General features: G+C 38.9%; 1 protein-coding gene across 9 annotated transcripts in view; it reads left to right on the top strand.

The window, feature by feature from the left end:
- The window catches only part of LOC127414417 (regulator of microtubule dynamics protein 2-like), a 44,762-nt gene that overhangs the window by 8,690 nt on the left and 8,996 nt on the right, over positions 1 to 27,076 (top strand). For all 9 annotated transcript variants that reach the window (XR_007892792.1, XR_007892794.1, XR_007892793.1 and 6 more), the window contains exons 3-5: positions 6,990 to 7,164; positions 7,243 to 7,345; positions 8,004 to 8,064. Coding sequence is in view for 6 of the 9 variants with exons in the window: in XM_051652431.1 (XP_051508391.1) it covers positions 6,990 to 7,164; positions 7,243 to 7,345; positions 8,004 to 8,064 (339 nt within the window). In the remaining 3 variants the exon portion in view is untranslated. The remainder of the gene's footprint in view (positions 1 to 6,989; positions 7,165 to 7,242; positions 7,346 to 8,003; positions 8,065 to 27,076) is intronic.

Raw genomic sequence — 27,076 nt, 5'->3', positions numbered from 1 at the left:
TCAAACTAAAAAGAAGGCAGCATAGCCTTTCTCAGACATGCCTTTGCACCTTAAAGGCCAAAGTGTACCTCACATATCCGTGTTGCTGATAGCCCTGTACACAGTATGCGTGACATAAATTTCATCATAATCCAGTCCGCGTGCCGGCCTGGTTTTCTTGACTCATGATCATCGTCTGTGCGCATCATCTGCACATGCACCGGCCATTGACTGTACTAATAGAGTATCACAAAGAAGTTGTTGTGGGCATGTGTCAAACACGTGGCCTAAAAACACTGTGCTTATGAATAGAGGCTCTGAAAACTAGCAGGACACGACACACCCAAAGTGAGATGCTCCAAAAGTGCCGGTCTGATACGGAAGTACATAAACTAACAATTAAAAATAGCGCAGAGTGAAGTAGGACAATAACAGGGTTATGTTCAATGATATGGAAATAAAACAAACAATATTTTGACCTTAAAGCCACATTTTGTATTTTTCTAAAGGCATGTCTGTTACCACAATATATGTACAGTTTTTGATGTACTGCATTTGAATTATCTGAATTATAATATTTATTCCATGTTCATAATTGTTTTAATTATTATATACTAAATTATCTAAGAACTGCTCCAATAGGAAAATTCCTTATTACTGTGCGGGGGTTATAAATAATTGTGTTAATCTTAAAGGGTTATTAATATATATATATATATATATATATATATATACTGTATAATTAATTGCACTGAATTAACTTTTATTTAATACTACTTACAGTTGTTTTGGCTACTTTTATTAATAATCACCTTCACTGACAATTAAACCTAATTCAAACAATGGAAGAAGCCGAACTTAACACTGTAGGCGAACAAAGCCTTTGTTTATACATTGCGTGGTGTAAATTTAATCAAGCTGAGTGGTTATTGATTTGGCGTGACCGAAATTGTGTGATTTTCAAGTGGATGAGTAGTTTTCTCTGTAATTAGTCCATTCATTTCCATCAGTTTGACCCACTAAGGACAATTTGTGGACCAGTTATTAACATGTTAGGTGGGGATTATCGCATTAAATGGATAATCAGCCAATCGTTGTGCTGGGGCATGAAAAGTCTTGCATTACTTTTTGCCTGTATTTTGTTGTTATCCACCTTACATTTACTTAGCAAAAGGGACACTGCCTAGCTCTGAAACTTTATCCTCTGGTGTTGCTGTTGGACAGTGTTACTTTTTAAAAATCTGATTTCTATGTCTGATAATCGATTAAAAATGTTAATCGAATTGATTACATGAAATACCATTTAATTAATCAAATTAGTTGCATTTGTTTGCAAATAACAATATTTGCTGAGAAAGGGCCCCAAATAAAGATAATTAAATATAAATAATACATAATAATTAAAATAATAATTGAATGTTGAAAAGTGAAAAACTTTTCAATTATTTCGAGATCCCTGCGTTCTGTTGGCCAGCTGTCATGAATGCGTACTGTGAGACCGGTGTCCTGAGAAATCGAGTCCCCGCTGAAAATTGGGTCTCCCTCTGATGTCACAGCAATTCCATTGACCGAGGGACCTATTAATGGGTACTATATTCACTGCCTGAATAGAAATCCTATAAAATCGTTTTATGATGTATGCAGTTATAACTTTGTAAATATGACATTTAATGACTTTTAAACCGTAAGTTACACATAATAGTATATAACTGAAGTTATAGATTGTGAAATTAAAGATGTGTCGTTGTTTGTGTTTTTCAGTTAGCCTACACTTCAATGACATGCTGTCAAGATAACATGATAGGTTTTTGCTCAGGCATTACATGGGGACTCGATTTAACAGTTTTTGCTCAGTTACCCCCATGGGGACTCGATTTATCGGGCGGACTCAATTTATCATGACACTGGCTCTCATTCTTAGGCTGCGCTACTCTTGAGGTTTGTTAAGGCGCGCTGACTGCCCCCTGCTGACGCGACTCTGAAAAACACAATGTTACATGTACATCAAGTTTGAATAGCTCAGATGTTACGAAAATACATTAATTACAGAATTTATTTATGGGTCAGGAGGCATGATTACTTTAATATTTTTAAGGCATTTTTTTAATATAATTAATCACACTAAATTAACACGTTAAATTGGCACTCTACAAATTTCATAATACTTTTTTTATTTGTCTTGTTTTCTAATCCAAATGAGGAGACCCTGTTCTTTGCCTCCAACGAGAAAAGGTCTCTGATCTGGTGTGATATATGATAAATGTACAGTGTTGAAACAGCAGACTGGAGTGAGAATGAGAAGATAAGCTTCAGTACTGGAATGTGCTGATTTAAATCCATGTTCAGCAATGTTCATTAGCACCTCCACTGGGTGAACGTGCTCAGCGGACAGAAAGGAATACTTTAGCTGCTGAATGGGTGGATAAAGGCATGTATGAATGAAAACAAATAGGAAGCACACCACCCACATAGCCTTTTCGCGGTTGCTTTAAAAAAAAAAACGTTTGCAGATAACATTTTTTGGATCCATTTCAAGTGCAGGTTTACCATGGAAGGTCATTAAAATATTTTTTTTAACAGTCAAAAAGGAGGGAGGACAATTTATAGTATAAAAAGACTTCAATATTAATCTGTTTCTCACCCACACCCATATAGATTTGACTACTGTAGTCTTATGGATTACTTTTATGCTGCCTTTATGTGCTTTTGGAGCCACCATTCACCTGTATTGTATGGACCTACAAAGCTGAGACAGTCTAAAAATCTTCGTTTCTGTTTAGCAGAGGAAAGAAAGTCTTACACATTTGGGATGGCATGAGGGGGTATAAATGAGAGTATTTTCATTTTTGGGTGAACTTTTCCTTTAATTATGTTTGTTAATGTTCTGTTCATCACTGTCGCTGAAGTTCCATAGGGTGCTTCAGATTGTAGAGTACCAGATACTTGACAATTGTTGATTTTTGCTAAAGAACCAGGCTCTCAGACAGTCATCATGCTCTTCAAATTACAGTTGTGCTCATGGTGGCCACACAAAGAGGCAGATAAAAAATTGGCATCAAAATAATCTCTCTGGAAGATAGTTTTCCTGGCTATGTCTGCATCCTCCAATCCAGAAAGAGAGAGGACTTGATTCAACTTCAGTCAGACTAGGGCTCAACGATTTAGCTAAAGAAAATTATACCTTAACCTTTGTATTTGCTCTGAAATGGCTTAAAACTGTAAGCTTTCTTTTTTTCAATCGGAGAAACAATCATTTTGAACAGAACCAAGCTGCCATTGTTGCCAAGTAGATTAAAAATGTTTAATGTATAGATCTAGATAAAAATCATCAAGGCATTTGTTCATTTAGTGAAAAAACGGTGTGGAAAAACAAGAAAGAATGATATTTAAACAATTTAATTTATATTTACCACTATAACAAGGCATGGAAATAACCAGCAATTTATCTATGGTTCACATAGTTTTTTTTTACTAAAATATTTTAATACAGGAAAAAATGGTATGTGGTGACTTTTTAAGTCATGATGCAAGTTAATCATTGAATCAGAATTATTAATCGATTTATTAAAACAGTTTTATTAAAACAAATCCAACTTTCAAACTTGTGCAATTTTTGCTATTTTTATTTATTTTATTTTTTTTTGGATTTTTCCCCTTTTTCCCCCAATTTGGAATGCCCAATTCCCTATGCACTTTTAAGTCCTCATGGTCGCGTAGTGATTCCCCTCAGTCCGGGTGGCGGAGGACGAATCCCAGCTGCCTTCGCGTCTGAGACCGCCAACCTGCGCATCTTATCACGTGGCTTGTTGAGCGTGTTGCCACGGAGACATAGCGCGTGTGGAGGCTGCACGCCATCCCACCGAGAACGAACCACATTACAGCGACCACGAGGAGGTTACCCCATGTGACTCTACCCTCCCTAGCAACCAGGCCAATTTGGTTGCTTAGGAGACCTGGCTGGAGTCACTCAGCACGCCCTGGGATTCGAACTAGCGAACTCCAGGGGTGGTAGCCAGCGTCTTTTACCACTGAGCTACCCAGGCCCTCTTTACCAAAGATTTAAAAAAAAGAGATGCTTACAACTTTGCCATAACACTCTCATTCTCGCAAGTTGCGAGATGAGGGTATCGTGGAAAATCTAATACCATGGTTTTAAAGGCCCAGAAATCCAAAACATACCAATTAAAGGGATAGTTCACCCAAACATGAAAATGTTGTCATCATTAAACAGCCCTTGGTCACCCTTTACTTTCATTGTATGAAAAAGAGCAGTGTGAACATTCTACTTAACATCTCCTGTTGTACTCAATGGAAGAAAGAGATTTATACTGTATGGGTTTTTAAAGACATGATTGTGAGTACATTATTGAAATTTTTCTGGGTGACCTTTTCTTTAATACAGAACTTTAAATTACATTATTGTTGTTGGGTGGATACGGGCACAATCACTGATGCTCCATACAGCTTAGCGTTTCTTTGATTCCTGGGGTGGTAGGTGATCTTCTTTGACTTGTATGAGCACCCTCCATGTATGTAATGTTTATGTGCCCTTGGAGGTTCCAGCTCCAACACATCCCTGCAGAAATATCGCTCGAAGTCTCAAATGTTCTCTTGAACCGCAAATGACGCAAAAGCTGTCGGTGGAACCCTTTTATGTTTTCATTTTTCCTCACTCAAGTCTTTCATTAAGAACTGATCCTGTAATTAATGCTGAGTTTTTACACTCTCTTTCTCTCTTCTGGTTAGTGCACTGAGTGTGTGCATACTTACAGTTATTGAAAAGAGACTTGTTTTTTGAAGGCTGTAAAAGTTATGCAGGTATTGCGTGCCTTGATGTGAGAGAAATAAACAACCCTCACAGTGTTTTTACATGAAAAACCTTCAGGTGTCAGTACATAAACCACTGGTGCCAATAAACAGTTAATTGCTCCATTTTAGGGGTACATAGACCAAGTGGATGTTTTGTATATAAACATTTTATGAACTTATATCTATTACTGGCTACAACAGTTTGACCATCGTGTGAAAATGCCCTTGTTAAATTTGGACGTTGATTACCCAATTTTTGCTTGGCCTCGGAGAGAATTCCTTCACCTCTGGACGTTTTTTGGGGGACAAAATGCACAGGGTAAGAGCTAAGTGTGCGTGATCCTGTTGAAGTTTAACCATGTTTTCGAGCATGTCATTTGAATTCCTATTTCATTAAGCCTGAGCTTCCAAAAAGGTTTCTTTGTGATTGAGGAGACCCTAAAAGCATCCTTATAAAGCAAAGTCAACATCAAATGCTTTCTTAAACCATTTTATTTCTATATTGTGACATTTCTAGGTGAAATAGGATAGGCAACAAGAAAAACTGTTTATTGTACTTGAGTAAAAGTGAATGTCCTTAAAATCAAACATTGACATTTATTACTGAATAGGCCCTTCCATATGCAATTTGCTGTTTTTTATTTTATTTTATTTTTTTATGGGGTTGTTAGGGTTGGTCTACCAGTATAGTCCAATTCCCGAATGATTGATCTTGCATCCCGTCTACACCAAACACGAAATGGAGGGGTGCGTCAAAAGCAAATAGATCCCATTATAATCGACAAAGCCGTCAGCACTGGAAGCATACGTTGCGGCGCATTAAAGTAAACTGATGTTCCGTTCAATTTTGCACTGCATGCGCTGCGACTTCTCCTGTCAGCAAGACAAATAAACAGTTTAGATTGTGCTCTTTGACGCGTCAAGTGTAGACTGCCTCAAGCTGTTGCGACGTGTCATGTCATATCAACGTACACGCCCGGTGTAGACGGGGTGTTACACTCGAAATTATTTTAAGATTTAAGCATTTCAATTTCATTACAAAATTACATCAAATTGAATTACGTTATCTTTAATGAAATAAAGTAAAAAAAATAAAAAAAAATAAAAAAAAAATATTTTACATTTTATTAATTCAATTTGATTGAATTTTGTTATGAAATTAAATTGCATAACTCTTAAAAATAGGCTTAAATATTCTTTAGAGTATATGAGTCAGTTCTTTGGAATCTACACCATAAAACACAGAGTGCAACCAGTGTAATGCGGTTCCCGAACGAATGACTCTGATGAGCTGGTTCTTTTTAGTGAATCAAAAACACATATCAATCCAAGAGGTTACTGAATTAAGCTCACTTACCTGGAATATGACTTCAGTCATGTCTAACTCATCCTTATTGGGTTGAATTTATGCCTCTAAAAGTCTTTGAAAGGTAATTGAAAGGTCTGCCTAAACACTTTTTGCAAAAATTGTATTACATTTATTTCTGATTTGTTATATCTACTCTATATGCACTAAAATCTGAAATAACCTTATCGTTTAGCAACAGACATGCAGATGGGCAGTAAATGCAATAAGAATTGCATTTCTTCTTTTCAAGTATTTCTTCCCCAAAAGAAAGAATCGTTAATGGAAATGCTAAGAAATCAGAATCGTTCAAAGGAAACTGAACCAGAATCGTAAAATTCCTTACGATTCCCATCCCTGTTTTTAAAAGTCTCTTGATTTTCTATGGTTTCACACTCTCAAACACCAATAATCCTTAACATAGTCTGTGTGCTATTTTCTTATACCTTGTGTAGTTTGAATATGAGGGCATGGCACACAACCTATGTTGACATCTGCCTAATTTGGCTAATTTGTACCAAGTGATGCATCAAGTTTGACTCACATCCTTTGAAATATACGTCAACAACAAAAGATATGGAAAGCATTTTCTCCTTACTTTTAAAAGTTGACAAACCTATTTATTTTGCTAACCTACTTTGCACAAATATACAGTTAGTTGCATTTTATGATTTACATTTTGCAATGTTTTTTCCTGCTGTCCGCAACCCTATCAGAAAAGATGTGTGATCCATTTTTGGGTTGCAACAAACCAGTTGAGAACCACTTGTCTATAGAAAACATCATCCACCCACCAACATTACAACATAAGTGAAAATTTTCCTCTATTCATTGTCCTATCTGCCATGTGCTGTAGGTATTTAACTGCACTGACAGATTCTGAGGAAGAGCAAAGTGATGAGGATGGTAAGCCAGTGTATGAACCAGTGGATGAACTCACAGCATTACTGCAGAAAGCAGACCGATTGCACAGCTGCAACGGGGCAGAGAAAGTGCAAGGCCTGGACACTCTGCTGGAGAGGAAAGGAGAGGTGCGTACCAGTGACTTTTGGTATATGGATAAAAACAAAAACTTTTAAGTGACGCACATGTCATGTTTGAGTTTACAGTTTGAGCAGAAGGACCAGTACCTTTGGCGGTTGTCCAGAGCATATGCAGATGCCCATGATGTCGCAGTGGACCTTGCAGAGAAAAAGAGCTGTGCTGAGAATGGTAATTGCAGCTTTTATGATTACAGGTAGACATCCATGCAAATGCAGCTTATGCAGATATACGCAATTCTGAGACCACTGCCTTACATTATTTTTGACAAGGGACCAAAAGGGACTCACATCTCACTGTGACTCAAAGATGAACGGATAGAGGGGAATAAAAAGGCAGAGATGGCAAGTACAGCCAGATTAACAGCAAAGTATAGGGCAGACGGACATTCATAACTTAAAGAAGAATTTTGATTTGTTCAGTCGTTTCGCAGATATAAGCATGCTGACAAAGCATACTGCAAAGTACTTACACATGCTAATTAAATGCAGCACAATAGCAGCTTAGTGTATAGAGGAACCGGAACAAGTAGTTCAGTTTCTAATCCTTTTTCACTAATACATATTAATCACTGTTCTCCAGTCAGTTCTCTGTTGGAAGGCTTCAATGTCAAAAAGTTTGGAAGCAGACAAATTAACACTTTCAACCTTCAGGGGCCCTGACAGAGCTCTAAGAGCAGAGGAAGTGTGTCGTATTAGTACAACTGTGAGCAGATGCATGATCGGTTCTTCTGAAAAGTTAACCTTTCATTTTGTTTGATACGTAGGCTACAGGAGAGTTTTGTATTTCTTGTTTATGTGCTTGAATTTGCTTGTCTTTTTAATTCCAGGGAAAAAAGTTGGTGAAGAGGCAATTTCCATCAATCCACTGTGTGCTGAAAGTCATCAGTGGTGAGCTTGTGTAGAAATATACATGATGCATAAAGATTTTATGACAGTTTGATTGAAGTGACTGTTTAAAGGTATAGTTCACCCACAAATTAGATTTCTGTCATCATTTACTCACCCTCATGTTGTTTCTAACCTTAATCACTTTCTTTTTTCCTTGGGACACAAAATTAGATGTTAGGCAGAATGTTCAGTCACCATTCAATTTCATTTCTATGGAAAAAAGATGCAATGAAAGAATGGTGACTTGAGGCAGTCAGTCCTTAACATTCTGCCTAACATTTCCTTTTGTGTTCCATGGCAGAAAGAAAGTTATACAAATTGGAATTAAAAGAGGGTGAGTAAATGATGACAGAATTTTCAATTTTGGATGAACTATCTCTTTAGCATTTTATAAACGATTCTCAAAAAGGCATTAAAGGGATATATCACACGACAAATGACAATTCTGTCATTATTTACTTGCCCCCTTGAAATTTGGCATTTACAGTATCTTGTAGAGACACTCATGACAAAATGTTATTAAAGGAGCTTGAATTTTAAAAACAAAAGGGAAAAAAAGAAAACTACCTTCTTCACAAGTTGATTTGAAGAGACTTTGCTATATGAGAACAGAAAAGTTGGCCCTCGGAAGTCATGCGTAACAGTCGCACACACCAACACTTCAGTTTTCACCATTAAACTTACCTGTTTGTAGCTGTTTAGCTCGTGGGTTTGTGTGTATGTGGGTGTCCTGCACTGGAGGTGTTTTTTTTAGGCCTGCCAGCTCTGCTTGATACAGTCACCCATCTTACAAAAGCCTCTTGATAGCATCACCACACCCCAGGAATGTAAGACACACACACACCTACTTAATTGCTTGAAATTGCTTGAAATTTTGTGTGTGTGTATGTGTGTTGCGTGTTGCATTACTAGTATGTGTTCATCAGATACAAAAGCATAAACGTATGCGTTCTCAACTGCCGATGTAGATCATTTTCCTATAAATTTTAACTTTTCCAACCATTTTTCTTTATGACTTTCATTTGGACAAAAAACTCCCTGGTGTCTTCTTTCACAAGAGACCACAATTATGCCTGTTGTCCAAAGGGGGCCGCTGCACATTATCCAGCCAATTACAAGACTACTTGCCAAATAAACAAATAATTGGACATGAAACATTGATTTGCATTGAAATTATATAATTATGTGAGAAGAACAGCTGAAATCCACCTCCGGTTTGCGTCAGAGTTCAGTTGGTGTTTATTTTGTAATTAATTCAATGTTTGACTGCCCAATAAGACTACTTGCCAAATAAATAACAAAAATGCACATTAAACATTTGTTTGAGTTTAAATTATTTTATTATCTTACTTGTAGAAAACTCACAGTGATCCTAATAGCAGGAAATACTGCTTTCAAATACCCATATAAGCAGTCTGATATGTGGAGCTACGGTTGTTACAGAGAAATATCAGACCACTAGATGGCGCCATTGACCAATCAGAATCGAGTATTCCAGAGAGCTGTGTAATAAATATATATTTTACATGGCTCTCTGGAATACTCAATTCTGATAGTCTGATTGTTTGATAGTCAATGACTTTAAGTCAGTCATAGGCCTGTCGCGATTATTAAATAACCGTCTGATCATGGTTATTTGAGACAACCACGAATATTGGGCATTCAAATTCCAATCTCATTTTAATGCCCAAGTAAGGGGATTTTAAGTGAATATATTGTATAAATGCCATGAACAGTGCGTTTGTGTGTCAGTTAGTTGAACTCTGTGTCCCAGCGGCACTGAGCCGTACCGCGGTGGTCAACCAGCTCCTGTCCTGAAGAGCGCGTGAAGCGCTTCTCAAGCGCTCTGATGCGCACGCTGTCAGCAGAGGTTCGTGCCAAACTCCCGCGAAAATATAAATGAACAAGTATAAACTTTGATAGTGAACGCATAGCGCTCCGGTTTCACTTTGTTACACGATCGTGTAATGGCAAATGTTCCTGGTTCATACACGCTGTGTTAATGACACGAGTCGTCGCACATGCAATCTATTTCTGTGGAGTGATAAAATGATGAAATTAAATCTCAAAGGTTTTGCTACATGACAAATAAGGGCTCGTGGGTTTAATCAGAGCATTAAAATAACGTGAAAGAGAAGAAATTAGGAAAGACATTTTTTAGTATTGCATAATATAATATAAATATAATAAAATATATAACAATGTATTTTATTTTTTATTGTAAAAATTATAAAATATATGAGTTCAAAAAACAAGTGTAAATGTAAAACTGACCAAAACTAAAGTTGACCAAAAAGAGAGACATTTTAAGTATTTAGAAATATTTTGATATTTAAAACACTATTTTTCATGTCATTCATAAGTTTTTAAAGCCTTAAAAGGAAATCATAGTTTATTCCTATTTTATTATTTGATTTATATATTTGAAGTTAAATATGTAAAAATGACTTCTTAAGGAGTATGAAGCTTAAAAAATATGACAATTTATTTGACAATTAATTGTGAAAGCCCTTAACGAGACAATTAATCACAGCCTTAAAACAGACAATTAATCGTCATAATCGCAATTATTTGTTTGACAATTAATCGTCAGCCAAATTTTGTAATCGTGACAGCCCTAGTCAGTAGTTTTATATTGTACCCATCATTTTATTTGATTATGTCATTTGCCGTTGCCATGCTTTCTTTTTGTTGCTGCAAATCAAAATTTGTAGTTTGTTTGGTTGATGGCTTAAAACTCTCTATTAAAGACTATTTTAAAATCTCTGTGGAAAGAAATATGCAACATACTTCCGGGACCGAAGCAGCTAAAAAGTAAGCAGTCATTAGTGCGCTCTGTACTGTAGTAAGCAATGTTACTGAGGTCAAATTTTTTGATTTAGTGTTTGGAAGCTGTTTTGCATGTGATTATGTTTTTATTGTTGTAGGGAGGATTAATGGAGGTATGTTCACTGATCTCTGTGTCTGTATTTTCCCCGTGTAAATCCCTGTGCAATGCTTTACAGAGAGCAGGATTAACAGAACAGAGCCCAGAGGAAGGTTCCCTGTGACCGACACACACACACACACACACACACACACACACACCTTTGTTATTGTCACTGTGATGTTTCTTTGATGTCATTGAGGATGTGGCCTTCAGCTCTGGAGAATTCTGTCTTGTCCTCATGCAGTGTGTTGTAAAATGATGATATATTTTTCTGTTGAAGCCACAACTTCATAAAAAAATAAAATGGTGTATACAAGCTAAATAACTACTTGCGTAAGTATCAGTATGGACCAAACATCATAAATTTGCAGGTTTGGCAAGAGTTATGTGAATTATAACATTATTTAAAGGAACAAATCTCTGGATAATAAAAATTCTGTCATATTTTGCTCACCCTCATGTAGTTCCAAACCCTTATGACTTAAAGCTTAAAAAAGGACCCAAAGTTATCATAAAATTAGTATGGATGAGTGTTTTGGAAGTGTTATCTACTCGAGTACTTGAAGTAATTACTTGATTACTCGTCATTATGAGAGGACTTGATGGCCTACTCAATAAAACAATGCTCAGAAGGCTCGTCTCTCTGATCTTCCTTCCTGTTATCATAGTTATCTTTGTAAGCACACACCACTATATTTGTCATGATTTCTGGCTGAACCGTGTATTTGCAAACCGAGCTTGGCTTGACCAGAGAAGCCATAACCATCATGTTTTCAATATGCCGTGTTAAGTTGAAAATAGTTTTGAAGACCCTGCATTCTTCCATTCAGCTGCTATTTGGAAGAAAGAACTCACCTTGTGTGCGCGCTTCTCCAGAGCTGTCTGCACTATCACTTATCTGGTGTGTGTGTGCACTCCTGTGTAGTGTTGAGTGCTGTCTCTATCCCAGACAGAAAGTCATGCTGGGCTGCGTTAAGCCCTATTCAGACGGCAATTATTTTACATGGGGACGTTAGGTAATTTCAGATTTTACGGGGGGTAGTCAGTGATTTTATTGCCGTCCAAATCTGAAATTTATGTGTTTTTTGCCCAGAAAATTTTGCCCAAATTACCTACTGTTTTTTGACAAACACCAAGGTCGTGTGGTAATTTAATTACCGTCCGAATCCACATCTCTGAGTTTATAACCCAAAAGCCATTTTGGAAATCCTTTTTGATCTCTGCTAAATGCCGTACGTTTGCGCTGCACGTGGTAACAGCTCTGGCGGTAATGGACAGTTGTGAAAGCTGGAGTATTGTGTAACAGAAATTTTTGAAATAATTCACAATAATAAAAAATCATCGCCGCTTCAACACAGTAAGTGGGAACTCTTAAATAGAAGGGAAAGAAAAATGAGAGATGGCAGCAATGTAATAAAATTGTAATATTCATTTTCAGTGTAATAAAATTGTAATTTCATTTTAAATATCTTTACTGTCCTTGATATGTGCGGCTTCCGTATCTCCTTGTGTGTGCTTAGGAGAGAGCGTGCAAGCGGCACAACTGAGGTGATGCGGGTGACGAAACACGCGTAACCCCATTGACAGATTTATTTGGCTGCGTTCATAAACAGTCTTGTCCCTACAGTTTCTTGATTCGTTTAATTGCTCTTCACAGGAATTTTGGCTTGTTCTGTATGTGAAAATGTACACTGTAAATGTCCGCAGCGTGGTTCCCTCATGTTTTTAAAAAATGTATTTTCACTTTAGCGTAATTCCAAACATATTTAAATGCAAATACAGAGGATACAGTTTGTGGATTTATGAATTTTCCATTTAACAAGCGCAACTGCAATCATGTGATCGACAAAAAGTCTTGCTCGTCCCCTGTGATTTACTTTTGAGTTTTATCACAGATAAGCCATGAAAATTTACTTTTACAGATGTTACCCTGAGAAACAATTGCCGTCCAAATAGGTCTTAAGAGTTTGTTTCTGAGGTGAGTTATGCTGCTTTCCATTCAAATCGGAGAGATGGAATTTCCACTTTATGGTGGACTTCAAACTTGAAAACTCGTGCTTAAATTTTCAAACCAATCTCATAAAAATTCTTACATAATTTACGAGTTGGCTATTGCGTATGGTCTCATACGATTTTGTTTGCATAAACTCATACGACTTCACGTGCAAATTCCTGGATGTCAAATGCAGAAGAAAGTGCGAGTTCCGCGCATGAGGTGTTAAGGACATACTTATTAATATTATGCCCTTACCCAAACCCCTTATCTAAACTTAAAGGTGTTATGAATTGGATTTTAATTTAATTTTATAATGTTCCTTGAGGTCCACTTATAATGTTAGTGTGATTTTAATTTTATTTTAATTTTATTTTTTTCATTAAAAGTAGTCATAATTTAGGAATAATTGGTCATTTTCTATCCAGTTTTTGTGCCTCTGATTCAAATGCTCATTTTTTTGGGGTTCGTCATATAATCATCTTTCATAATATATTCAGTGTAGTGACAAACGCAAATGTTGTTCATTACAATGAGTCATGTTTTCATTAAAAAGGAAAGAGATTGTCTAAATATACTGATATCAGTACTCTTTAGGTGCATCTTTGGCAATTGTGCCATCATGCCAACAGAGCAAGAAAATATATGCTGCTTAGAGATCCCTGTGCATTAAAACTAATACACGAGTGTCTAAAATCACTAGGATCAAATCAAATACTCAGTTCACATCTAACAGGCTGTAACATATGAAGCAAAACAATTAACATGGATACTCACACTTGTTTGTTGCGACATCACTGTCGGGTCCAATATAGTTGGCATTGCATCAACTTTTAATTTAAGTCTCTCTGCAAAGCCTGCTTCAAACTGTGTCTTGTTTGTGAAAGAATCATCGGTAAAATGAAGCGAGCAAACAAACACACACTTACCGACGCGATCCGGGATTTCATTAAAAAATAAACATCAGCCACTCTTTCTTAATGTTGGGATCCTTGTGAAGCAAATGCATAAAATCTAGTTTCCCACAACCTGGCACTGCACAACATCTTGACATCTTTGTAGCCATTGTGACACCTCCTGTTGCTCCAAAAATAATCTCACTGCTCTCTAACCGCAAGACCGGTGGGTGGGCCTAAGCAGTGTCGATGATAAAGTAGGTGATCTGTTTATGCAGAGGCTGGCCTGTGCTGATGTAATACCTCATTATGACATATTAGTGAGGAGGAAGTAGAGAACAATCCATTTTGGCACCTTGGTTTCAATAAAGCCTTTTTATGGACTAAGTTTTCGATTATGAAATTTACAGGATGTTTTTATAGTGCTATGAACTCTTATATGTCAAGATATCATGTTAAGTTTGGTTTTTTCAATTCATGACCCCTTTAACCAGTCAGTAGAGTGTGTAAACATGATAGGAAGCTGTTGTGTGTGACAGAAGCAAGTAATTGTCACGTGTTAGATGGAAACGATGTCCAGCGATGTCATTGGCTGTAGCGAAAGTCGTAGTAATTCAAACGAGTGCAGTCGCACGATATCATACGAATTAGACAAATTTAGAAAAGTCATATGAATCCTGATGATTTCACCGTGAGAGTGTGTTAGCAACATCGATTAACAGTTTGGTTGCTTTGGATGAGACGTCTCTGTTAACAATCAAGTTACCGCACAAAATGTAATCAATTTCAAAATGAAAAATAAGGTCCCTCTTTGACACGTTTTTGTATAGTTGTCAGGTAGTTGTCACTGAATTTCAAATTGAGTGAAAATTCACATCACTCATGATCATCATTTTCATGATCGTTCATTGCTGTCACTTCCAAGTAATTGAAAACTCGTTCCCATGCCTACAAAGTAGTCCATGCAGCTTGTTGCAAGTCTAAATTGAAGTACTTTCAGTGACAATCTTGACATCTGATGCATGTTCATGGGTGCATGCAAAAAGCTTGTTCACACTGGCATGTGTGTTTTTAGCACAATTATTTTAGCTGTTATGATAACAATATTGAATCGTGATGCACATGCACTGTGTATCGTGATACATATTGTATTGTGAGGTGCTTGCCGATACCCAACCCTATTCTAATGCTTCTTTTTACATGTAATTAGTTCAATTGAGGGGGTTTAAAATGGTTTGAAATGTTTATTTTGTCATGTTCTGAGCTTAAGGTTTCCGTCAGTTTCTCAATTTGATAAGTTAGACATTTATCCTTCTATCCTGCATCCTGGCTGTTTTTTTTGTTTTTTTCTTGCACACAGAGAAGTAGTTTGACCTTGAATAGCAATGGCAGTCATTGAGACTTTGGTGAATGTTCAGCCCAAGGTGACGAGAGAGAACTTTCTGTTTGGAGAGGTGAAAGGAATCTGTACTTTCTACTGAGCAGTTTGACTATTAGACCTCTTTGTTTGTGGCCAGTTGCTCAGGGGATTTCTGAAGCCCATGAGGAAAATGCTGATTAAGCTTACATAATCTTCTGGCAACCACAACTCTTACTGTTCTGCTCTTTTTTCCCCCCCTTATCTTTTCCTTTTGTGTGGTGTGTGTGTGTGCGTGGGGCCGAATGCATATGTGTCTATATAATATTTCAACTGACTGAAAGGACTCAAAACAACTGTCAGGAACAACCCTTGGCCAAACCACACTTTTTCTTGTACAAATCTCTTCTCTCTCTCCTGTAGTGTCATTTTCATTCTGCCTTTGCTTGCTCTTTCTCCCTCTTTCTTCACTCTCTTTCAAACACACACAATTACAGATTGAATAAACTTTACAGAAGTTTCACCCCAGATCACTGGAAACTGCCTGAAGCTCAAAATACTTCCCCAACCTGTTCTAAGCATGAATAATTACACTAATAGAGCAACAAACATCTGCTTGTTTTCTTGAACACTCTTGGGAAATATGTAACTAAACACGAAATATCATTTAGTCCTCCAATGAACACAACATTTTAATTATGAAACAAAATTAAGAATTTTTCTTAAGAAAATACCAGTGCATGCAAAGCAGCTAAAGAATTGTGGTAAAGTTTAGTTTTATACTTGAGTTCTGTGTAAATGCCGAACTTGAGTTCTCTTGCTATTTTTTGACAATTTTATTATCACAATATCTGCTAAGAACACAAGCCGATGCGAGTGAAAACACTAGAGACTGGAAAACAAAAACAGGCTTCCGTCATTAATCGTGCAACACTTCTGGGTTCAGAAAAAGGGTGGAAATGGTTAAATAGATGTAAGAAAAAAAGACCAATCACAATTCTGTATGCAAATAAATGCAAGAAATACAATTTTGAATAGCAAATATTATAAAAATGTAGGGAGATTTTCAAACATAAAGGAATGCTCCAGGTTCAATATAAGTTAAGCTTAATCGACAGTATTTCAGGCATAATGTTGATTTCCACAAAGAAATAATTGTAACTCGTTCCCTGACGAATAAAAAAATAATAATTCAAAAGTCTAATAAATAACATAGCCTATGCTAAATCTAAAAAAATTATATATATATATAAAACAGCTTGTACACTCTGGCCACTTATTTGAAGTTATTTCAGGTATTGTCCTCAAGTGTAGTATTATCTAAATCTTTCATATTTCAGGTGTTAAAGCAATTTACCAATGATGATCAATAGCCTTTAATTCAGTCTGCCAGACTCATTTGGCAATGCATTATACACTAATGCATGATAAACGGCTATATATATTTCTATTAATAATATGAAACCGTATTTTGCAGTATTTTCATTAAAATTACGGTTTGTCCTCATGACACTGGGATTACTTAACTGTTTTAGCCTATAACTGTGATAAACTCTCAGCACATGAGCCAATCTCCATCCAAATATGAGACTACTTGTCACAAACACATGAAGACACGTCGACCCAGTATCATGTTGAACTCGTTATAATTGACACGTTGTGATTTTGTTTAGGATTTTCTGCATCCTAGACACTTAAATCATCCACTTACATTGTTAGAAAGCAACAGAATAGCCTATCATTCTTATAATAGGCTACAAATTTAACCATGTATTATGCTGCATAACACCCCCCCCCCCCCCCCAAAAAAAAAAACATGTTTCCGGCCAAATGGCGAATTGATTACTCAAACTCCACAATTGTTTCTCCCTTGATATAACACGTCTACAGAGGCAGAATATTTGTATGAATGAACAAAGTCAGAGCTGTGTGGCTTTAAAATAGATTTGCGAGTGCATATGAGACATTTTGAGCACGCACTCTCCGAGCGAGAGCAGGGCAATTCATAGAGCAGCATATATTTAAGAGCACGCATCCAGTTTTACACGAGAGCCAAGGACATCTGCATACTAGGGGAGATTCGCGCTTGCGCAACTGGTACATGGATGCGCTCTCGCATGATATGCATGCGTTCAAGACATTAACAGTGTTATAACGCCATAGAGCTGCGGTTTATTATGTTGGACTATGGTCTATTAAGTCAATAATATTCATTTATCTTCACAAAACTCTTTTATAGTATTTATGTATGATTTGATTTCACGTGATGAATTTATCATCAATCTCCGTGCCTCCCATGACATGCCTCCCAGTTTGAAAACCGTGGCATTTTGACATTAATGTTGTTGACTGAGCTTGTATTAAAGCTGGATCATTAATTTAAGTTTCAATGAAATCTGTATGTTAAGCAGTATGTGAAACACACAATCAAATATGATAACCACATATGGTAAACTCTTTATTATTAGGGATGTTTACCAACAATGCCCCTGTGTAGGGAATTGGCAGTCAGCTTAGTCAGTCAGGAGAAGTGCTGCCACTGGCTTCCATTGCTGTGCTGTGGTTAAATATACAGGCCTCCAGGCATTGCTAGAACATGACAGCTATGAATAAAAACACTTCAAAAACCAATCTGTGAAAGGAGGGGGAAAGAATTACCTCTAGGAACACTGAGCAACCTTCTCCCCATCTGTACAATCTCAGTTGTTATTAGTAATCACTTCTGGTATGTCTCTTTGATATTATTGCCACCCCATTATGCTTCAGTTCAACTTTATTTGCAATCCATCATGATTTGGATACATTTAGTTGGGAATGTGCACCAAAATAGCTCTTTTTGTCCAAACATGGCCACCTTTACATTTTTTTTATAAATAATCAAAATGGTAAAATTCTTCATTTTGGCTGTGTTCACTATGTTAGCACTTTTCCAAAAACCTAGTGAGTTGCTTTACTCTTTACCTCGCAACCTTCTAAGCACCCTTACTAAAATGGAACCTCATAAAAAAACGTCTCGGTTACTGTCGTAACCTGTTGTTGTATCGATGTAGTGACACTAGGGGTTGATCTTGAGAGCCCGAGACACCTTCAGATCTTTGAGAAAAGGCCAATGAGAATTTGCATTCCACTCCCCCCCGACATACGGGTATAAAAGGGAGGCTGGAATGCAGATTCATTCAGGTTTTTGCACTGAGGAGCCGAGACAAGGTCCCGGCTATTACAGCGGTGTAGTTCAGACTGTGGCAAGAGGGACACAATGTCTCGTTCCCTCCATCAGGGAACGGAGGTTATGACAGTAAACGAGACGTTCCCCTTCTGTCACTCACTCGACGTTGTGTCGATGTAGTGACACTAGGGGTCCCTATATGAAACGCCACAATGGCTGAACTGTTACGTGAACTGCCGATGCAGGTGTAGGCAAGCTACTGTGAGCTTAGGAACAGATGCACTCGGACTGCACGTAGCCTCCCCAGACGCCCCAAAATGTCATGTAATTCCCAACAACCCTGAGGGGGGAAGGAGATGTATCTAGTATGGGAGCAGGCTGCGCCAGCTGCGGCCTTTTCTCTCTCTCCACAGAAAATTAGATTCGGCTGGGGCCTTTAAATGCTCATAAAATGCACCAGAGAAGGCATTCTTTTCCGTTCCTATTCTTTCAGGGGGAAAAGACCCTGCGGAGGCCACACCCTCCAAGGGAGACGCGGGTCTACCGAAAATGGGAGACCGTACCGCGGAAGATACATCACAGGAGGTTACCGGGGTAACCGAGACCTGTGGAGCACTTACCCCAGTACAGGGCACGTTAGCACACGTACTGGGTCCGACTATGAATTCTCACTGTGATTTTGGCCCAGGCACATGAGGCAGTGATCGTGACCGTCAGAGGCAGAGAGGTAACGACCGCATCTAGGAACTGCACAGAGACGGAAGGGCATCTTTAAAAAGACGTTCAACGTCACTGTGCCTGCTCTAATAGAGGAAATATACTCTTTAGAGGAAATAAACTCTTTTAAAGCGCTGTCGAAGCGCCCAGGGGCGTAGTCTGCAGTGGATTGCGGAGTGGAGAGAAAGCTGCTGGAATGCACCGTATCAAATCAATCAAATCAAATCACTTTATTGTCACACAGACATATACACAAGTGCAATGGTGTGTGAAATTCTTGGGTGCAGTTCTGATCAACATAGCAGTCATGACAGTGATGAGACAGTACCAATTTACAATAACATCAAATTAACACAGCACAATTTAAACATCTGATATACACATAATTACACTCAACAATATACAAATTATAACATACACTGTATACAATACGCACTATATAGATACACATTATTCAATAAAAATAAAAAATAAAAATATATAAAAAAGTATGTATAGTATATATAGAATGTACAGTATTGTACTGTATTGACATTCAGGCTGTCAGTTGATAGTCAGTTTGTTAAGAGAGAATATAATATAATAATAATATAATTTATGACAGTCCGGTGTGAGATATAAGAGTAAGGGTAATAAAGTGCAGTGCTGATGTATTTTGATCATGGGAGATCAAGAGTTCAGAAGTCTGATTGCTTGGGGGAAGAAGCTGTCATGGAGTCGGCTGGTGCGGGTCCTGATGCTGCGATACCGCCTACCTGATGGTAGCAGTGAGAACAGCCCATGGCTCGGGTGGCTGGAGTCTCTGATGATCCTCCGAGCTTTTTTCACACACCGCCTTGTATATATTTCCTGGAGGGAGGGAAGCTCACCTCCGATGATGTGTCTGGCAGTTCACACCACCCTTTGCAGTGCTTTGCGGTTGTGGGCGGTGCTATTGCCGTACCAGGCGGAGATGCAGCCAGTCAGGATGCTCTCTACAGTGCAGGTGTAGAACTGTGTGAGGATGTGGCGGTTCATTCCAAACTTCCTCAGCCATCTCAGGAAGAAGAGGCGCTGATGAGCCTTCTTCACAACGACTTCAGTGTGGATGGACCATGTGAGTTCCTCAGTGATGTGGACACCCAGGAACTTGAAGCTGCTGACTCTCTCCTCTGGTGCTCCATTGATGGTGATGGGACTGTGTTCTCTCTCTTTTCTTCTGAAGTCCACCACAAGCTCCTTCATACTGACATTGAGGGAGAGGTTGTGCTCCTGACACCAGTGTGTCAGAGTGTGCACCTCCTCTCTGTAGGCTGTTTCATCATTGTCAGTGATCAGACCTACCACTGTCGTGTCATCAGCAAACTTAATGATGGCGTTGGAGCTATGTGTTGCCACACAGTCATGTGTGTACAAGGAATACAGTAGTGGGCTGAGAACACAGCCCTGCGGGGCTCCAGTGTTGAGGGTCAGTGATGAGGAGATGTTGCTGCCTATTCTAACCTCCTGGCGTCTGCTTGACAGGAAGTCCAGGATCCAGCTGCACAGCGAGCTGTTTAAGCCCAGAGCCCGGAGTTTCTCATCTAGCTTGGAGGGCACTATGGTGTTGAATGCTGAGCTGTAGTCTACAAACAGCATTCTCACATAAGTGTTCTTTTTTTCCAGGTGAGAGAGAGCAGTGTGTATAGTAGATGCAATGGCATCATCAGTGGAGCGGTTGTTGCGGTATGCAAACTGCAACGGGTCAAGAGAGAGAGGCAGCACAGAGCAGATGTAATCTCTGATTAGTCTCTCAAAGCATTTGCTGATGATGGGGGTCAGAGCAACAGGATGCCAGTCATTTAAGCAAGTTATTTTTGATTGCTTTGGAACAGGCACAATGGTGGATGTTTTAAAGCATGTGGGGACTACAGACAAAGAGAGGGAAAGGTTGAAAATGTCCGTAAAAACACCAGCCAGCTGGTTCGCGCACGCTCTGATGATGTGGCCCGGAATACCGTCTGGGCCCGCGGCTTTGCGGATATTCACCCGTTGGAAGGATCAGGTTACATCCGCTACAGAGACGGAGAGTGAACTAACCTCTGTAGCTTCAGCCGCGAGAGCTCTCTCCGTGAGGGCGGTGTTATTTCCCTCAAAACGAGCATAAAAAGTATTTAGCTCATCCGGGAGAGAGGCAGCGGTGTTCATGGCGGAGTTTTTATTCCCTTTAAAGTCCGTGATAATGTTAATTCCCTGCCACATGCTTCTAGAGTTGGTGGTGTTAAACTGTCCTTCAATCTTGCTCCTGTACTGGCATAACTGGCTTGTTTATGCTCCTCTGCGTTCCCGGAATTAAAAGCGGAGGTCTGCATATTAAGTGCCGCGCGAACATCGTTATTTATCCATGGTTTCTGATTTGGATAGATCCGTATTGTTCTGGTCGGAACCACATCCTCCACACACTTTTTGATGAAACACATTACGCTATCAGCGTAAAGCTCGATGTCGTCATCAGAGGCGGACCGGAACATCTCCCAGTCCGTGTGATCAAAACAGTCTTGTAGCATGGAATCTGATTGGTCCGACCAACACTGGATCGTTCTGAGGGTGGGTGCTTCCTGTTTCAGATTCTGCCTGTAAGCGGGCAGAAGCAGAATGGAAGAGTGGTCCGATTTGCCAAATGGTGGGTGGGGGAGGGATTTGTAGCCATCCCGGAAGGGAGAGTAGCAATGGTCCAAAACCCGGTCCCCTCGTGTGTTGAAACTAATGTGCTGGTGGTATTTTGGTGCGACTGATTTTAAACTGGCTTTATTAAAGTCCCCGGTCACAATGAACACGGCCTCAGGGTGTGCGGTTTCCTGCTCACTTATACTCCCATACAGTTCCTTGAGTGCCCGGTCTGTGTCGGCTTGTGGGGGAATGTACACAGCTGTGATAATGACCACTGTGAATTCCCTTGGTAGCCAGAATGGTCGACACAGAAGCATAAGAAATTCCAGATCAGGAGAGCAGAAAGACTTGACAGAATGTACATTCCTCTGATCACACCAGGATTTGTTGATCATAAAACATACACCACCTCCTCTGCTTTTACCTGAGAGGTCTTTGGCTCTGTCCGCTCGGTGCACAGAGAACCCCGTGGGTTCAATGGTTGAGTCTGGAATCTCCGCAGACATCCAAGTTTCCGTAAGGCAGATAATGCAGCTGTCCCTTGTATCTCGTTGGAAAGAGATCCGTGCTTTCAGCTCGCAGAGCTTGTTATCCAGAGACTGAACATTTGCCAGTAGAATAGTGGGTAGCGGGGGGCGATTTGCGCGGCGTCTTACTCTGATGAGAACGCCGGCTCTGTTTCCCCTTTTCCTTTTGCGTTTCTGCGGCCGTGCTGCCCAGACAAAGGGCTCCACTTGCGTGTTTGTAAACAGCGGGTCGGCATTGAGAAATATGAAGTCTGGTTTATGGTGTGAAATTGCTGAACCAATGTCCAAAAGTGTTTGTCTGTCGTAGACAATAAGGCAGACAACATCCAAGACAAAAAACATAAGAACTGTGAACAGAACAAAAACAAAACACTACTATGTTGTGTCGGCACTCACAACGCAGCAGCCATACTCGGCGCCATCTTGAACAACCATCAGTATATCCAACAGCACACGCTTCTGAAGAGGTGAATGGATCAGTAGTAGTATTCATCTCGCTGAAATACAACCGCTCGGCTCCGAAGAAAAAATCTGAATGAATCCGCATTCCAGCCTCCCTTTTATACCCATATGTCGGGGGGAGTGGCATGCAAATTCTACTCGGCAATTCTCATTGGCCTTTTCTGAAAGATCTGAAGGTGTCTCGGGCTCTCAAGATCGACCCCTAGTGTCACTACATCGACACAACGTCGAGTGAGTGACAGAAGGGGAACTGGGAATGCTTTGCGTTGGCTGCAACTCACAAAAAATGCACGGGGGACTTAACTAACTATCGAGTTACATTACCAAATTGCTTAGGCTAATAAAGTAATACTATAAATGCATGAAAAAACAAAACAAAGTATTGGGTAAAATAGCCAGTTTTAGCCCAAATGTAACTATATTTTTTATTACTTTTTGGTAATGAATCCATAATAGGATGCAAGCACTCACTTTAGACTTCTCCCTCCATTCACTCCCATTCAAATGCTTCTGAATGCAGGAGAAATGCAAGCTCAAGTTTGGTGAACTTTGACCTGCGAATTCGGATGACAAGAAAACGTCACACATTAACCTCTTGGCTTAATACAAAGAATGCATTTTTCAAAGCTGCATGTTTTTATTGTTGCAGGCAAGAATTGTTATTTGTGATTCATTAAAATCATAAGCCCTTGAGCGGGTCATCATTTTGTGTCTGTTGTGGTGTCTGAAATAATTTAGCATACTCAAACCTAGTGTGACCGTGGCTTACAATTTGTCCAAAATGCGGTATCATTTAAGGTAGCATGCCTATGATGCCTTTAAAATGCTGTCTATGTAGGCTGCACACTAGGCTTTGGAAGTTGTTGGTTATTTTGGAGAGCTATTGTTTAAAGGTAACAATTTTAATTGTAACTTGGTGTATTAAATTAGGTTTTATACAGTACGTGAGCACCTATGGGGCATTCCTTGCATTCAGCTGAAGAGATCTTATCACAAACTTAATGATCCCTGTTTTGATTGGCATGAAAGTCTCTCATGTAGAGCAGACTGATCTCAGAAACAGTAGGATGAATTTTATTTAGCTAAAATCGGTCTGTGCTTACCAAAATTTGAAACACTGCCCCCAGTGGCCAAAGCGGTAAGTGTTGTTGGCCGTATGTGCACGAGTAAGCTCCATTTTCTGGGTGTAATCTCCATGGAGGAAGTAAGTTGTTTTTAGCTGTACAGACAGTAATACAGTGAAGATGAATGCATGTTTTATAAACTTTATCCCCAAACCCCAAACCTAAACATCTGTGGGGTACAATTGTAGTGTTATAGGGAAAACTGCAGCCTCAGAATCATGCTTGTCACTGATTATGTGAACGTGATTACTTTCAACATGGGATCCAAACCCGGGTCTCCCAAACTACTGATGTAACGCACACCCGGTCATTCCACTGGGGAAGGTAAACACACTGGAGCTGATGCAAACTTGTCTGATAGGAGATACTGCTTGTCAGTGAGTCGGCATAATGTGGCCAATCCTAGGGTACTGGAAGTATCGGAAACAACATGCTGACCTCCCTTTTGATCAAGTTGTGTAGAGAGTTCATTGGAACTCAGATTTATTTAAGGCACAAAGCCATCACTAAAGCAATACCTTTGTTTTGGATAAATATTTGTACACTTATTTGTGTATTTGTAGTTTTTTTTGTTTTTTGTTTTTTCAGAGGAACTAAACAAATGTACCTTTAAAGACACAATAGTTCCTTACGGTACAATTTTGTACCTGAATAGAATTATATGTTATAACTAGAGGTACAAAAAAGGTCCACTTGAGGGTACCACTCCAGTGATGGCCCTTGTGCAGTCAAAACATTTTTTTTGTTGCCTATTTTTAAGATTTACGCATTTACCCATTAAATTTAATTGTGCACTGCCTGGACAAAAAAGAAAAAGTTGCCATTTGGATTTAAGGCAGTGTTATGATCTGGGGTTGCTTCAATTGGTCAGGTCTAGGCTCAGCAACGTTACGCGGCAATAAAATGAAGTCAGCTGACTGCCAGAATGTACTAAATGACCAGGTTATCCCATCAATTGATTTTTTTCTTCCCTGACGGCACATGCATAATCCAGAACAACAATGCCAAGATGCATCAGGCTCAGATTGTGAAAGAGTGGTTCAGGGAGCATGAGGAATCATTTTTACACATGAACTGGCCACCACAGTGTCCTGACCTTAACCCCATTGAAAGTCTTTGGGATGTGCCGGAGAAGACTTTATTGAGTGGTTCGACTCTCCCGTCGTCAGTACAAGATCTCAGACAAAAATTAATGCAACTCTGGATGGAAATAAACATTGTGACGTTGCATAGGGATGTCAAAACAATACCACGACGAATGCACACCATAATCAAAGCTAAAGGCGGTCCAACGAAATATTAGAGTATGCGGCCAGGCTGTGTATAATGTTTTTTTACTAAATTAATTTTATTAAATTAATAAAACTTTAAAATATTAAGGATTCTAAAATGTTATTTTGTGAAAGATTACTCTATTTAATTTTATGTAATTTTGCTATGAAATCGAAATTTGTATATCTTAAAAATAATTTTTTGAATGTACCATAAACAGTACTTTTTTTTTTTCTTTTTCTGAGAGTGTAGCCAGCAAGAGCAATTGCCAAAACCTGCCCAAGAGATTGTTTGCTTTTGGAGGCAGTTGGTGAAATACGTTCTGACAGTGTCCTGCAGAGCTGCCATGCTGAAAGAACCAGCTCTCTGACAAAGGGATGTGATGTTCATTCTCAGTTTAATCTTCTCCATCAGAAAAGAGAAACTGCTCTCATTCAGTATATAGCCTCGGGTAGCCAGAATTTTGATTAGCGGCATTGGTCTGGTCCAAATTGCAGCTTATTCTGTACAAGAACAGCCCACTTAGACAGAAAACAGTAAGTCCAAACATCAAGGTAAAATGGCTGTGCTAATATACAGTTTCTGTCTGAGCTCAAGGTCAAAGCCTTTTGGCTACAGATTCTGTCACCCAATTGCACACAGACATATGGAGCCCCTCCCACCTCCTGTGACCCCTTCACCCCTTGATCATGCACATAAAAGGTGTTTGTGCCTTGTTGCATTGTCTGACTTTGAGTACCAGCAGGATTTATATCGCTATGGTGGAAAAGCTTTGATCACCTCTCAACTGGCCCCGCAAAACACTCTAACTGTACACACACAAACACACACACATCAGTCAGTTCATCTTCAGTTATGAGCGCTCATCTGGTTGGACAGAAAAGAGGAAAGAGGAATAAATGCTGTTTTAGCCTTTGTCTCTGATCAGTCCTCTTTAACTTTCATTCTTAGCTGTGGTGTTGTTGAAAGATATTTGTATAATGTATATTTAATCAATAAGGTACAAGAGGCCGTCTATATTGCCAATATAGTTACAGCTAAAGGTTGTTACTGGGCACGACATGCAGCAGCCCCTTCAGCAGTGATTATACAGTATATTCACAATATTGACAGCCTCTTCTACCTTATTGCTTAAATAGCACAGCTTAAAATGCTTTCTTGATTTTACAAAACATTACTACATAATTAACATTTAAAGGAGACAAATGTTAAAAAAAGTTCAGCAAATTAATTAATGTAATAATAATAATTAATATAATAATAAATAATACAATAACTTTTGTTTGAACACTTTATCAGCCAATTAGCATCCAGGGCCTGGATGGTTGGACAATTTGGCCAATCAGCATCCAGGGCTGGAACTATCCTATGTGTTATATTATGTTTTGCACTCGAGTGTTCAGTGCTGCATAGATTGCAGCATGAGAAAAAAAAAAAACTTTGCCAACTGTTGGAAACTTAAATATTTTGTCAGGGGAGGTTCTAGGGTCAGTGAATATTCGGGGCTTAGCCCAGACCTACCTGGATATGTATGGGGTCATCCTTTTATGCTAAAGTGTGTTATAATTCAATATAGAGCTGTTCAGCCATGATGTCATTTGTTGGCGGATCCGCAAGGCTAATTAACCATGGGTTCCCTCAGGAATTTCCTATGGGTTGTTGTCTTTTTTCATTTTTTTTTTTTTTTTTTTTTTTAATTTATTTAGTTAAACTAAATCTAAAAGTATTTCTGGAATTACAACAATAAGGTCCCAATAACTTTTGTCTCAGCCTCAGAAAAGCTCAGAGATTAGAAGTTGCATGCTTTTAACACTATATGTACTTAAAACATGATTAAAAAGCTTTTTTTGAGTCAACACAGTTTCCAATATCTCACCAAGACGGCTCTCACACAGAGAGCGAATTGCGAGTTACAAGCACTCTTCCTACTTGGATGCAAAT

The sequence above is a fragment of the Myxocyprinus asiaticus genome, chromosome 23, assembly GCF_019703515.2.
Source record: "Myxocyprinus asiaticus isolate MX2 ecotype Aquarium Trade chromosome 23, UBuf_Myxa_2, whole genome shotgun sequence".
Lineage (NCBI taxonomy): Eukaryota > Metazoa > Chordata > Actinopteri > Cypriniformes > Catostomidae > Myxocyprinus > Myxocyprinus asiaticus.
Note: the sequence above shows the minus strand (reverse complement) of the source record. Positions and strands in the feature narration are given on the sequence as shown.